At 40.1% G+C, this 14,610-nt stretch overlaps 1 protein-coding gene across 3 annotated transcripts in view; it reads left to right on the forward strand.

Moving 5' to 3' along the window:
• Window positions 1-14,610, forward strand: part of scaper (S-phase cyclin A-associated protein in the ER) — a 62,170-nt gene that overhangs the window by 23,358 nt on the left and 24,202 nt on the right. For all 3 annotated transcript variants that reach the window (XM_037107521.1, XM_037107524.1, XM_037107523.1), the window contains 3 exons: window positions 4,622-4,687; window positions 5,412-5,538; window positions 13,459-13,574. In XM_037107521.1, coding sequence (XP_036963416.1) covers window positions 4,622-4,687; window positions 5,412-5,538; window positions 13,459-13,574 — 309 coding nt within the window. The remainder of the gene's footprint in view (window positions 1-4,621; window positions 4,688-5,411; window positions 5,539-13,458; window positions 13,575-14,610) is intronic.

A 14,610-nucleotide genomic window follows, 5' to 3' on the forward strand; every position in this document is an offset into this window, starting at 1 on the left:
GACAAGGAGATGGAAAACGGATGTTATGTGCATCCTGGCTGTCCACAAGGTAACACTGATGAGCTTAATTTATGACCACTTTCTGTGATTGGGCAGCAGAACTGCAAATCGATCTGTAGTGCAGGGCCCCGGCTTTCACCTGTAAAGAGCTTTCCTCCAAATTGCTGCCGTGGCATTGCCAAATCTGAAGCCTTCTTCGGTGTACAGGATGTATGTTAAAGTATGTATGAGCCATGCCTATTTTTCTTCTTCTGAGGTATTGATTTTTTAAATGAAGTATCAAAGAAAATCAATAGTAATCAACAAATAGTAGGCAGCGCTGCTGTGTGTCAGAACCTGGACCTGAGCTCAATCAGTTTAACCGGCTGTCACATCAGCGAGAGAGAGGAGTGGAAAGAGACACGATGTTGACAATACTTACTGTAAGATGTTATTGATGCAGATTATTGGAAGTTTTCCCCAACAACCAGGACTGCAATAATATCTGACATGTACACTCACTAATTTTTTTCATTTTATTACGCAACATTCCTGTTTTTTGAAGAGGCTTAAAGCCAGACATGGCCTCAATCATCCTGTTTGTGGCTGAGAAAATAGACATAATATAAACACTGAAAAATGTATACAAGCATACTAGGCCATGAATAATAAACTAAAAATGAGTAAAACCCCAACACACATTGTGATAATCCCATTCCAAAATTCTTTAACTCTAAATGGGCAAATTTGTAAACTATGGCCAGAATTTCAGTTGAAAACATTTGTTAAGAAATGAACTAACATTATCAACAGAATGTGAAGAAACATGTTAACCAGCTAGCCTTGGCCTATCATGTCCTGTAATACCACATTTTACCCCAAGAGGTAATAGTTGGATCGTGTAGGCTGCCAGTAGTTTAATCTAGGAGACTAAATATTTGTATTTTATTGTAGTAAGAATAACTGCCTTGCTAACTCATCATAAAACACAATTCATTCAAACTCAACTCAAGTGTATTCAAGAAACCAATGGTATTTGTCAAGAACCGTATCAAAACAAAATTTATATACTTGCAACAGAACTTAGACGTGTTACAAAATAAACACAGTGCCAATGCACCACTGCAAAACATAAAGCATTTAGATACACAGGGGAATAGAGTGCCGTTTAGCTCAGTGGGTAAAGCAGGCGTCCCATGTACAAAGGCTTTGCCCTCGCTGCAGCAGCCCCGGGTTTCCTAGTCCCGGCCTGGGGCCCTTTGCTGCGTGTCACTCCCCCCCCCCCCTCCATCATTCTGGCTCTATTGATAAGACAGTTGAAGAAATGATGGGAAACAAAACATACATACTTAAAGAAAATAAATAAATAAATAATACACAGGGAAATACAAACTTCTTGATGCGGTTGTGTAAGTAGAGCCGGTCTTCCCATCGATTCCTGACTCCCTTTGGTTAAATGTCCTTGAGCTAGGCACTGAACCTCAAATTGCCCTCAATGGCCAGGTCAGTGGTGTATGTGAGAGTGTGCATGGGTGAATGAGAGGCATTGTAAAGCTGTTTTGTCCCCCTCTGGTTGAAAAGTGCAGTATAAGTGCAGTGCATTTACTATTTATGATAGATTGGAGGGTGTGTCAATAATGCAGTCCTAAAGGTTGAGCAGAAGTAATTCAGTTCATATAGATATCAACTAATATATCATATCAATTTAAAATAACCCTCTCTATTGCAAATAATATGTTCTGTATAAGGATCCATGTATTTATTACCACCAGTAATTCCTTCTTCATAAAGATCTCTAACATGCCCCTAACAGTATTTTGATGGCTGCTCCATTACAGCTCTCCAGCTCACTCACAAGTATGTGATGAAAAAATTAAATGTGAAAGTACCAAAAAAAAAAGGTTTATAGGATGCAATAGTGGCACAGAGGAATCACTTGAAAAATATAGAATTTTTTTCATCTTATCCGTTCCCTTTGATATCAGTAGAAAATTAAAAATACTTTCTTAAATGTGGGCTAAACTCTCTCGAAGAGGAAGATGTTTTCAGCATCTTCCCTCATTTATGATATAGGTAACTGGAAAATGTATTCAATTATTAATACCATAAAAAGTATTCAAAATAGGATGATAATCGTCACCCATTTGAAAGGTCTTTGGAGGGATTTAAATGATGGCAGTTATGATTTTTGATTTATAAACTTAGGTATGGTATTTCATTGTCACAATTTTAGTTGAGATGATTGTTAATTGACTTGGGAACAGTCTGAATTATTCAGCCTTAATTATCTCTGTTGGATTTTTTTTTTTTTTTTTTTTTGTCTGGCCATGGTAGAGTACATTTCTGTTTTGATCAGAGGTCATCGTCTTTCTGTGAGCATGGGCAGACGTAATGATCCTAATAAAGCCTCCAACCACTTAAGGTGACCTCGTGAGTTTCTTAAAAGAGAATTCATTATTATGCTTTTCTAGAGAAAGTAGTTATGTAAAAAAAATAGCAACAAGAGGCTGAAACTCTCATCCGATTCTGCTACAGTGCTTGATTCTCAGTGCTGCTGTTTTTGGCTTTGTGAGGCTCAGCGGTACCGAGAAAGTGACAACATGATCTGTCTCTGTTCACCGTCACTCCTGCACCAGCCCTGCTGAGACTAGCACTCAAAGGCAGCAGGCTTTCAGAGGTCATAAATAACACAGAGCCCCAGTAAACATAAAGGTGAGCCGCTTCACCACCGGGTGGAAATGAACCGTTTTATTGGAACACCGTATGGTGTCCGTAAAACGTGAGTGGTTCTCACTAGACTTTTCACCAGGCCAACATGCAGTCCTGCTGTCATAAAGCTGTACACACACATTTTAACCCCAGTTTTTTTTGTTTTTTGTTTTTTTTGTGTGGCTTGGCTAACCTTTTTCTAATAAATGTTTTGGGGAAGGCAAATATGCTGTTAAAGTTTTAATGCAAGTAACCTGTCAGTTAGCGTCAGGATGAGTTCTGAACTTGGAAGCAAAGTCTGCTTAGGTACGAGATGTTTGCCTGTAGCCTAATTTCTTGTGGTTCACCCAGCAGGGAACAGAGTGGGCAGTGTGTTGTAGTATGTATGTAAGGACCTCAGATGGTGGTGCCTGTGTGTGTATACAAAGACTCTCCTGTATGGAATACATATGAGGTGGTAAGCATGGCACTAACTCAGTTTGCCCAGTCTGCTGCCAGAGATCAAGGCGAAAATCTTCTGCTCAAAAATGAACATGACTGCTTAACAATGCAAGCTAAACTGAGTTTAAGTACACTGAGTTATAGAGGTATTACTATGATTTTAGGTGTCTGTGGGTTCCACTTCACTTTATTGCCACTGGATAGAGATAGAGATATAGATTTTTGCTTTTCTTTCACATTGCTGATCAGATATTTATTGCCTGAGGTCCATTTCCCCCAGGCAGCTTCTGACAATAATGAATTGCTTGGCAATTGCTCCGTATTTAACCTGGTAAGATATAAACCTGTCTGAGATTAATATTGTAATAACATGAATGACAAACTGGGCAGATATAGTTCAGGCCCCTCTGAAAGGAAATCTGCTACCATTTATCCTGCTCACGAGACCTTGAAAATGACTATCTACAATTGATACTGAAGAGCAGCACAAACATTGTTATTGTCACTCACAACTTGGTCTTTTGACATTGAGAAATAATTGTGAAATGCAGTAAGGGACTGCTTGATTTTGCATTAATATTATTTTCAAATTTATTTTTGAATACAGACTTTCCAAGAGTTTTGTAACAATACCTATACAGATGATGAGTTGACAATTAGAACCATGGAACAGCAAATTAGTAATAACACTACTATCTCTCTAAATGCTAAAATTCCTGCCCTGTGTGACCAGTTGGAAAATTTTAGGAATCTCAGTATCCTGGTGTAGCTGTGAGAGGAGTTATTAGTCAGTGTTTGTTGACTGCCCTTGAATACACTAGATTGTGAAAAGAGGATGATTCTCAGGTCATTCCACAGGACAAATCCACCTGTCGTCTTCCTGGAAGTGTTTGATCCTATCAGTGTAGAGATGGGTAACCGGAAGGCGCTCTATCTGACTCTGATCAATAGTTACTTATCATGTCTGGGAATGCCTGATTGACAGATAGAAAGACGGAGAGAGAGACACAGACACACACACACACACACACACACACACACACGTACAGGTAGATATAAACGTACAGTTTGTGTTTTTCCGATTCTGGCTGTTTCAGTAATGCCACTACTTCCCTAAATGACCATGACCTTTAAATGGTCACATAATCAAAACACTGTCTATGTTGCCCGGTACCCCCATGAACTGTTTATTTGACAATGAATGGAGTCAAGAACTTGAGCCTCCCTTGTTAAAAATGACTCAAAGGAAGGCAGAATTAAGTCTTCCTTATAATAACCGATGGCAGCAAAACACTCGTCCCCACAGATCCAGTGTCTGATTATTTTAAGCCAAGTTACGTGGTGAATGGCTGACAGGCCAAATAAACAAACTCTGCTTGAACTTTCTCCCCTCTCTTCACACTTTCACCAGTTGTGTTCTTTACTGACAGGCCAAACACTTTTTTTTTTCTGGGATTCAAAGACTTTTTTCCTACTTCTTCTCCCTCTGCAGGGCAAAGGAATATGAGACATCAATGGAGGCAAAGACACAGGTCCCTGACTCTCCATACAAGGCCAAGTGAGTGTTTTTCTTTTTTGTCACTTGTTTGAGGAATTTAAATTGTTTTTGGTTTTTTTTCACTTGTAATGTTGTCTAGTGATTATAAAGTGGTGGTATACAGGAAGTCTGTAACTTTGAATCTTTATATGAATTATTAATTTGCAGCTCATTGTCTCAATTGCTTGTTAAAACATTTTGTCTGGAAGATTAGAAAATCAGTTAAAAATCTGAAAAACAAGTTGTTAAAATGCACGCTGTATTGAATTTGCAGCTAACAATTGTAACATAATCAGTAATTTAATCCAGATTAATTAATTGATGCCATGAAATTGGGGGAAATTACATTGTACCAGAAGCTAAGGAGACATCACATCGTTAAGATGCTTGTGTTTCCTGATAACGGTGCAAAACCTAAAGATTGGAAAGCAGACTTTGCGTAAAAGTGTTGGGGTTATTTTCCAGCACTAATCAGATTGTTTTGTCAGTCCTAATTCACGGATACTAAATCTGCTATCATAAAAAAACTGAGAAAAGCATCTTAACATCTGACAAACTCAAACCAGCATGTGTAATATTTGCTTGAAAAATGACTGAAATAATTATCAAAACTATTTGTAGTTTCTGCTATAATCATTCACTGACCAATATTTTCAGCTCATCTGTGGTAGATGGAAGTTGGTAATCTGTTCTTAACCTACAGTTCTGTGCTACTTCAACCAGCGTTCTGTTCCTGTATGTTCAGGTTGCAGCGCCTGGTGAAGGACCTGTTGAAGCAGCTGCAGGGCCAAGATGGCGGGCAGTGGGCCAACAACAAAGTGTCTGGTCTGGACAGGACTCTGGGAGAGATCGCTCGCATCTTGGAGAAACAGGTAGAGCAACAATGTAGATGTACGTAGATATAGTAGGCAGTGTGATTTACCTATATCTTTTCATGATGGAAAGGTTGTTGTTGTTATTGTAATATACTGGTTGTATAATAATTTCACCTATACTGTTGTTTTTCTTTAATGTAGCCCCTTGCAGTGACTTAAGTTTGCAAACACTGGGGCCATCTTCTTCGGTGCGTCTGCAGGGAGTGTCCTGCTTTGTATGCTTGTCTGCCGACTCAAACAGTCTGCAGCAGTGCACAGGTCATGCCAGCCCTTTGGCATGTCTCTCCAGTGATGAGTTATCTTTGGCTGTCTCTCCCTGTGTCTCACCCTCCCAATGTAGAGTATCACTTACTCAAAACCAACTTGCCTTTGGTTATTGGCTAATGAAGACCAGATTAACTGTGTTTTCATTGTGCACATGGTACCAATAGAGGGGCTTCCTAGCACGAGAGCAAGCATTGTCTCGTGCCTGTGCAGCTTGATCAACTCAGATGTCACTCGTTTAGACAATAGTAAATTGGATTTCCAGATGAAATGCCAGTGATGCACAAGGCTTTATTGAACAAAGGCAACCGAATTTCACTTCACTTCACTTCAGAGATCTAGCTTTTCTCTTACCCTTCTTTACAGCAGTATAAATATAATTGCCAGATACTGTATAATGGCACACATTTAAAACTATTGTTGATTTGAAACATCTGTCCCACAGGTTTTGTTGCGTGATGGGTTTTTGTTTTTGTTTTGTTTTGTTTTTACAGTAAAACTCATCAATTTGAGTCTGAGAGGAGGAATTAAAACACCTGCCACATTGTTTATGATGAGGAGAATATACAGCCCACTTCCTGTAATGAGGCATAAATTTCCTGCCAAGTTGTGGTTCGAGCCATCATAACATCCCACTGTGCATGCCTCTGGGCGTGAGGATTGAGAGATTATGGTGTCCCATCAGTGACGAGGGGGGACGGCTGGAGAGGCTATTATTGAATTTCCCCAGAGAGGCAAAGAAAGAGGTGGCTGTGGTGGGTGGCACAGCGTCCTGTAAGGAGAGAGGAGGAGACCAGGGTGATGTGAGTAGCTCACAAGCTGTCACTACATGAGGGCTCCTCCCCTTAGCGCCACATAGTCCCAGTGGGAGGTCAGAGGTCAGTGGGCCACAGGAGTCCTCCATTCAACAGTGTTGTCGCTGGCAAGGACACAGATCAAGGCTCTGTCTGGGTGCTCTTTGTCTTTAAGCTCAGTTTAAAAGCACATTTTTAAACTGTTTTGTCAAGTTCTGCTTCACCAGCTCCTTACAGAAACATCCACCCAACGCTGAGTGGAACAATGTGATTGGCCAATAAGGCAGCCAGGGGAGCACTTCCCTCTCTAATCCCTGGACAAAGTCAAATAAATAGAGTCTCCGTCAGTATGGCTGTCTGGCCCCTGAGTCACATCAAGTCAGGACCGTTTAGATTATTTGACCTAACAAGCATCTCTCATGTCATTGACTCACCTAGAGATTTGTTTTTCTCCCCCATATCTGATTCAGTCTCCACTTTCTCTGCTAATTCCTTAGACAACACCCGACACTCCCCCTCCTACACTGCTGTTTGGGTCCAACCCCCCTCACTCCTCCCCTGCTTTCTAGGCTACGTCTCGTCTCTGACCCCGGTGTGTTTCTCCCTCTGTGGCCTCTAATGGTTTATTTTGTGTCAAACCTGATTTTTTTTTTTTTTTCTCCTTTTCTTGACTTTCCATGATTGAGAATACCAGTTTTCCCAATGTGCTGCTCTTTTCTTTTTTCTGCACACTTGCCTTATTACTGAGCACTTGTATTTACTCTGTATATTGCCCAAAGTGTTTACCACTGCTTTCAGTTGAAGCCTGTCTAGAAAAGGACAACATGTATGACAAGTCAGGAACTTTCAGCATGGGGATCTGAGAGCCAAAGGCTGGTTGGGGCGACCAGTGGGGCTGGTGGGAGTTGTATCTGGGGACATTGGGGGGGGAAGGTGAAGGGAAGAGTGGCAGGATAATAAAGTTTCTTGCTTGGGCCTCCAGCAGACTGACAGATACAGCCCAGATCAACAGTGTCAGAGACAGGCAAAAGTGAGCAGCTGCTCACTTAATACATTTTCCATCTTTAATTCAACAGTGGTGGAAGCACTACTTGCTCATAAAATGTCCCTGTGTTGTCCATACTTGTTGGTTTGGCAATGTGAAGTTACAAAAACTGATGTCATCTGTTTATGATAGATACAGTAAATACAGTATAAATAAAGTAATGAAATGATAATGATAATAACAAAAGGTTTTCAAAATTACTAATGCCAAACATTTTTAAGTTGAAGCTTGTCGATTTGCTTTTAAACACCTAATACATTAATTTGGCCTCAGTAATCAAAGGTTGATAAAATGTACATCTTACAACACCAGGGTTGTAGAACAAAATGTGAGTTGAAGTCCAAAGAAGGAAACAAACTATTTCATATAGGGGAGGATGAATTAGTTTTTTCTCTTTCAGCCTGAGGAAGAGCTGCTCTGCTCTGCTCTGTGGCCTGGTGGTACAGCAGTGGATACTTTTGTATCTTTTGCCAGACAGCAGCAGGGCGAATAGACTGGCTGGGGTGGGTGTTAGTGTTGTCTTTTGGTATTCTTTTGGCTCTGTGTGGACATTTCGCCTCACCGATAACACTCATGCTCTGTAGATGGGTACCAGTAATATTCTGGGTGGTTTAAATCACCCGCGGCAGAAGATTTCTGTTCTAGGCCATGCACTAACCGTGCACCACCTTCTGCATTGTTATGATTAATAAACCATTAAATTTTCTTTGTATAAAGTCAACCCAGTTTCATTTGTAAAGCATGCTAACAGTCCTGTACGGCAGGTGTAAAGGTGTGGTTGTGATTGGTTCCGCTTCCAGTTTGTTTTGATTAGTTATGAAGATGCTGTGGGCATTTGTTACTCACTTTTAGATGAGAATATTCATTAATTATTTTATCATGCAGTGTTCTGTTATTTATGTGTTAGTCTCAACATTGAACTTATTACATTTCCTGTTAGATCAAGCCACCTTGAATACATTGTCTTTCTCTTAGAGGCAGCAATTTGTGGAATAATCAAATGTTTAATTGAAGAAAAGGACTTATACATTCACGGAAAATGGGAATCGCTTAGGTTATTGTTTTTTCTCATTCATTCCCAAACGGCATCTTTATAGTTTCTTCACCACAAGACCAATAGGGAGTGAAATGACTCTAAGTTTCTTTGTGTTTTAGTTACAGCTAGAGATGGTCTGTGGTTTCTGTGGCAGGTTGGATTTTGCACCACACTGGTCTTTTTGATTAATCTTGGTTCATTTAATGGAATAAACACAGTTAGCAGAATTGTACATTTCCATTTTCATCCTGCACTCACTTAGTCTTTTAAATCATATGCCATTATGTCTTGTAAACACACAAGTTTATACTCGACCTTAAAATGTTTACTCCAGCAGCCTTGTTGTGGTTTACAGTCGACTTGGCCCACAGAGCTTTGTTTACCACTCTCAAGCTTTTCTTTTAAGGCTGTATAATGATGAAATTCATGCGAGAAGAGGGTGATTTGTCATACTCTGCTCTGTCACTGTTAAGTTTTAGATGTAAAGGAGTGAACTCATGACTCAAAGGTGCAGATCAAAGTTGAAGCCAGCCATTAATGAACTCTGCCAGTTGTTGTCCATCTGTTGGTGAGGCAGGCCAACTGAGGCTGTGCCCTCCTCTCTGCCTTAATTAAAGTGTCTGGTGGGAGGAGACTACAAAGTACAATCTGGCTGGTCTGCTGGTCTGCTGGTCTGAGGACAGTGTCACAGGAATTGCCAGATGCTTCAGGCTTCCCATCAGCTGTGGTAACAATGACCACCCTGGACAATAATTGGATAAAATTCCCCCTGTTGTATTATTCAGGAGCCATCCATCTCACTTGTATCTTAATGCTCTGTCTTTGGTGGTTGCCCTTTTTTCCCCCCTTTTTTTTTTTGAGTGGAAATGAGTTGCTCATCTTGTCACTGTGTTTTGTTGTAGCTTCTGCTGTAGGTTGACCAGGCACATACAGATTAAACCTCACGGGGAACACTCCTGCAATTAAATGAATAAGTAAATATGACTGTTTGCATCCAGATTAACACAATTAATTTAATTTCTATGATTTAATTAAAGAGATGCAGAAAATCTGGAACATGATGGGTCTATCTTGGCACAAAGAATTATAGCAAGGGAAACAGTTGGCCAACATAAACAGAGTATGCTGTGTAAATTCTTTGCAGACCATGGAAGATGCTATTCACCTGTTTTAAAAGGCAGTAGTCCTTTTGACATGTAAAATATGAGCAGTGGCCCCCTAATAATAAAACTAGTTTACAGCCACATTAGCATCTGTGTAAGGCTGAAGGCACAGCAGGGCTTTGAGCTAAATGCTAATATGATCACAATTGTAATGCCAACAAGCTGATGTATAGCAGGTGCAATGATTACAGTGTTTACCATCTTAGGTTGGTGTGTTAGCCTGTTCAGTACAGCTGAGGCCGATAGCAATGTCATTCGTTTTCAGGTATTCATTCATAAACCAAAAAAGTGACAAATTTAAACAAGACTTTCATCTAATGACGTCATTATATCAAAAGTTAAGGGAACATCAAAGTCGTTACAGTCCTTCCGGAGGTGGACATGAATATCTACCAAATGTCATAGCTGTCCATTCAAATATTAGCTGAGTTATGTCACTTATAACCACAAGTCAGACGCTCAAGGTGAAACTGGAGGAAAAGATGAAGGGTCATCATCTGGTGACCATAAATAACTGTACAAAATGTCACACCAATGTCTACAATCTTGTATTTCTTACACAATTTATGTTTGCAGGTAGCAAGCCAGCCACCTATGCATGAAGGAGACTCATAGGTTTTGGTCTTAACTGTGAAATGTGTGCAAACCTTGCAACGTTTGAGCAAAGTGAGCTGCAGGGAATAGGGAGGAGCTGATAACTAATCTTCTCATCTAACTTTGCAAATAAATGTATCGCCCAAAGTGTTGGAGTATCCCTTCGAGCACTGGATGAAAATATTATTTTAATCCTGTATGCAAATTCGGCGAACTGTGTGCATACACTGTCACTGTGTCTGTTAAAAGCTGTATAATCCCTAGATGATATTTCCCCATGTTAGATTCAACTGCTTTGCAAGAAGATCAACATTCACAGACTTGGAGTTCTTATTATGCAAAACAAGCCTTTCTTCAGGCATTATGTCAGTGATGTAATATGTGGACACCAGTGCCTTCTTTTGTTTTCTGTGGACCATCGCATGCACAGACCACCTAAAGACACCTTGTCAGGTAGTTTGAACTTAATCCTCTTTACTTGTATTGTTCCATCATCTCGACAGATAAATCTGTCAGCAAAGCAGACAAGGCACTGACTAGCCAAGAACTTCTTGTCTGGTTTTCACAGGAGACAGCCAGGACTGGGCAGGTCCCGGTTACCCCCTTTAATACCATTTGATAAGCTGCTATGAAAGAGCTGCCTTCTCTCATTTAGCTTCGGAGCTTTTAGGTAGGTGTGTTGAAGGGAGGGTTAAGAGAGGGGTTAAGCCAAGCTCAGTGACTGAGACCCAGTTGATTAGATATGGAAACTTCTGGCAACATACAGAAAGGAAGTCTCAATGAGGTATTTTTACAAACACTGCATAGACCCTTGAGACTGTCTTTGAAACATTTCTCATCATGTTAAAGGGTCTTTTGGTGTTTTTGTTAATGTTTTTGTCCTAGATGATTGTTCAGTGCATGTCATTTGTGTGTCTAACAACCGGAATCGAGTAGCAGTTACCTCAGCACCGGGCATGAATGACGGATGAAGAGCTTATCTGTAATTTGGTAAAGCACTTTTTTTCTCAATGTGTTCAGGCTTGTTGGCAACTTCCCATCTGCAGAACAAAAGCTCTGTGAAGTGGCTGGATTTTAGTGCTGTCACAGCACTGAGGAGCCTGTAACCTCATTAGGTGGAGGAGTGACCCGCTGTGTAACACGGCCTCCTGCAGTTGTGCGAAGAAGAAGGCCCTCTGTCAGCGGCTCCCCCTTCAGCTCCTCTCCTCCCTGTCGACCCAGGCACAAACATGCCTGATCGTCAGCGCTTGCTTCTGGCTTTGTACTTGTTGATTTATAAGACAATGTAGCTGCAGCATCTGACCTGCTGCCAGTTACTCTGTCATCAGGAGGGCAGGACCTAACTATTTACATGTGTTCATAAATCTAATGTACTATGTTCTCAGTGAATTGAGCAAAAAAAGAAAATAACTTAATAACAGAAACAAATAGACTAAACTTAAAGCTGAAAAAAGGTCCTTTAATTCATTATCAAGTCCTGTTTATAGTGTAGTATTCAACATAATAATTATGAACACGGTAGTCTGAAGATAAGTAATTTTAATGGGCCATGGCACTACTACTTTTTTTCTTTTTCATTCTACCATTGTGTTGTAAAGTTTAGCTTGGTCATAAGGGTTAAACAACTGCAAAACAAAGTTCTTATATGGACATAAAAACAGTTTCTTATAATAAAAGTTGAAGTTATTGATAGTTTTACTCAAGTTATGAATTAAAGGGGCCATATGTAACTCAATGATTTTAACTAAAATTATCAACAGACTGAAGAAATGGAAATTTTAACATGATTATGTCTTTGTATTGTGTTGCAAAAAATTCTACAGAAGTTGGCTTTTTAACTAGCTACCCCTGGCACCAGCAACACTTCCCCTGAGCTCTGCTAGCTCATGCCTTAACTGAGCTATAACTACAATTGGCAGGAGTTAGTGGTTACTCTGCCCCCTATTCACTTTGAACACAAATTTGATGTCACCTTTTTTGAAATACAAATGTTGTCAGGAAAGTCAAATGACATTAACCTTAATCATCACAACATTGTGAAATTTGAGTTAGTTGCTATTTGCTGATAAGCTTCAAGTTTGTTTTTTATTATTTTGAAATGCCATTTATGGGGGATGTTCAGTCAGAATTCAGAGAAATATTGTTGTCCCCCACAAATAGAAAATAAACTGCAGTTTGCTATCAGCAGCCATATTAATGTCCTGTAATTACAGCTAGCGTGTTTTAAAAAAAAAAAAAAAAATCCCACATGCTGTCTGCACTATGATCTCTAAAATTGAATAAATAAACCAATATGAAGGGGGGGAAACAAATTTCAAAAAGAGCCAACCACTTTGAGACGAGACCATTTTATCAGACACACTTAAATCAGTTTGTAAAATAAAAGTCTGCTATCAGCGTAAATTTTCAGATCTAAAGTAACTAGAGGTGCAAGAGGAGTTCTTCTGCAAGTGTGTGGGGCTGAATGGTGTTAAAGGTTGAAGAAAAGTCACTGAACAGGATTATATGTCTCTTTAATCCCTGTACATGCTGACACAATGGGTGAAGAAATGTGAGCGCACCTTTCTTACCTCAGTAGATCTAATGCATTATCACTTCGGTCTAATTATGAGAAGGATTGAGAGTTTTTATCTGTATCCCATTCTAGTAGAATTGTTGTCTGGATTTTAAATTTCCCTTATTGGCCCGTTTCTTTTTTGGCCGAGTGGCATTTTCTCTGTTTCACTTCAGTCTGTGGTCATCCGCTAAGACCACCCTGTCGTTAACTGGAGCCTGCAGAGCGTTTGCCTTCCACTGAAACTTGACTGCTGCGGGGCGGAGTCGGGTTGTGCACTTTTGAGATTGAACAGGAATACTTTGGGGATCACTTTGTTTCACATTTCAATCCCTCGCCTCTGTAGGAGAAAGAGAGATTCCCTCTGTGGTGAGAGCCATGTAATCCCCCTGTCCAGCCTGTAGCTTGTTGTCCCCTGACTGTACCTCTGTTTCACTCCGTCTCCCTCTCTGTCCTCACCTCAACAGAACAATGCAGACCAAGTGGCCTTCCAAGTGGGCGGCGGCCTGTCGGCTCTGGAACAAATCCTGCAGGTCGTCACTGCTGCTTCCACACCCACTGCAGTTCCTCGTATTCCTCTCAAGTGAGTACAGTTACCAGATTCAATTGTTTACATTTAAGTAACATAAAGATATACTTGAATACGTGAAAGTGGAACGTGGGCGCAAGTATTTTTCGGTGGTTTCACACACAATTCAAAACAAAAGAAATAGTACACTTTCAGTACGCTATCATGACTTAATCAGGTTTCTGTTTCGAGCCAGTAGGGCGAGCTGTGTCTTTAACCTATGATCGGAACAGTACGATTTCTGAAATGCTGACCAGTTGTTGTTGAGATCAGTAATGACTTTGGCAATGAGCAAGAGAGAACTTAAGTGGAGGGGTCAGGTTAGAGAGATTCAATATTGAGGAGATTTGGTATGCAGTAGAAGAAGGCATCTCTCTTGGCACACCTTTTTGCAAACAACACTGACAGACATGATAAAACATAAAGCATTTTCTCAAGGCTCTACCTATCACGATTTAGGGGAGAATTAACAATGAGAAATAACTCAAAAATAAATGAATAAGTTAAATTATTTATTTGAATTGAACTTTATAGGGATGCTGCATACATACCACACAACATCACACACGTATTACAATACACCAACATACGTATTACCTACATCAAAGTACAATAGGCTGAAAAACACAAAACTTGAAGGAGATGAACACTTTAGAGTTGCATGTGAGTTCATCTATACTGTTTGATGTCTGTCTCTGACTCCGTGCTGTGGCTTTTAAGCAGCTGTTACAGTCTTTCTTCCCACTGTCTCCTCTTTGACTGTATCCTCTCTCTGACCCTCCTGACAACCCACTTCTTTATTTCCTCTCTGCAATTGTTTTTGCAATTGCATGAAGTGAGTGAGCTAATCTAGACCAACCTACTTCATCACTGTTTGTTTATAAATGTTTCATCCCGATAAATATCCTGAAAATGTATTAATGAGTAACAGTGCTGCCCTTCCAGAAATGGAAAGCGTTTCCATTTCCGTCATCAATTTGCGTTCATGCTTTTCTCTCGAAACACAAAAAGCACATGTGTCCCATCTATCATTTAGAGTGCGGAGTATTTT

This window comes from Acanthopagrus latus, chromosome 8 (assembly GCF_904848185.1).
Source record: "Acanthopagrus latus isolate v.2019 chromosome 8, fAcaLat1.1, whole genome shotgun sequence".
NCBI lineage: Eukaryota > Metazoa > Chordata > Actinopteri > Spariformes > Sparidae > Acanthopagrus > Acanthopagrus latus.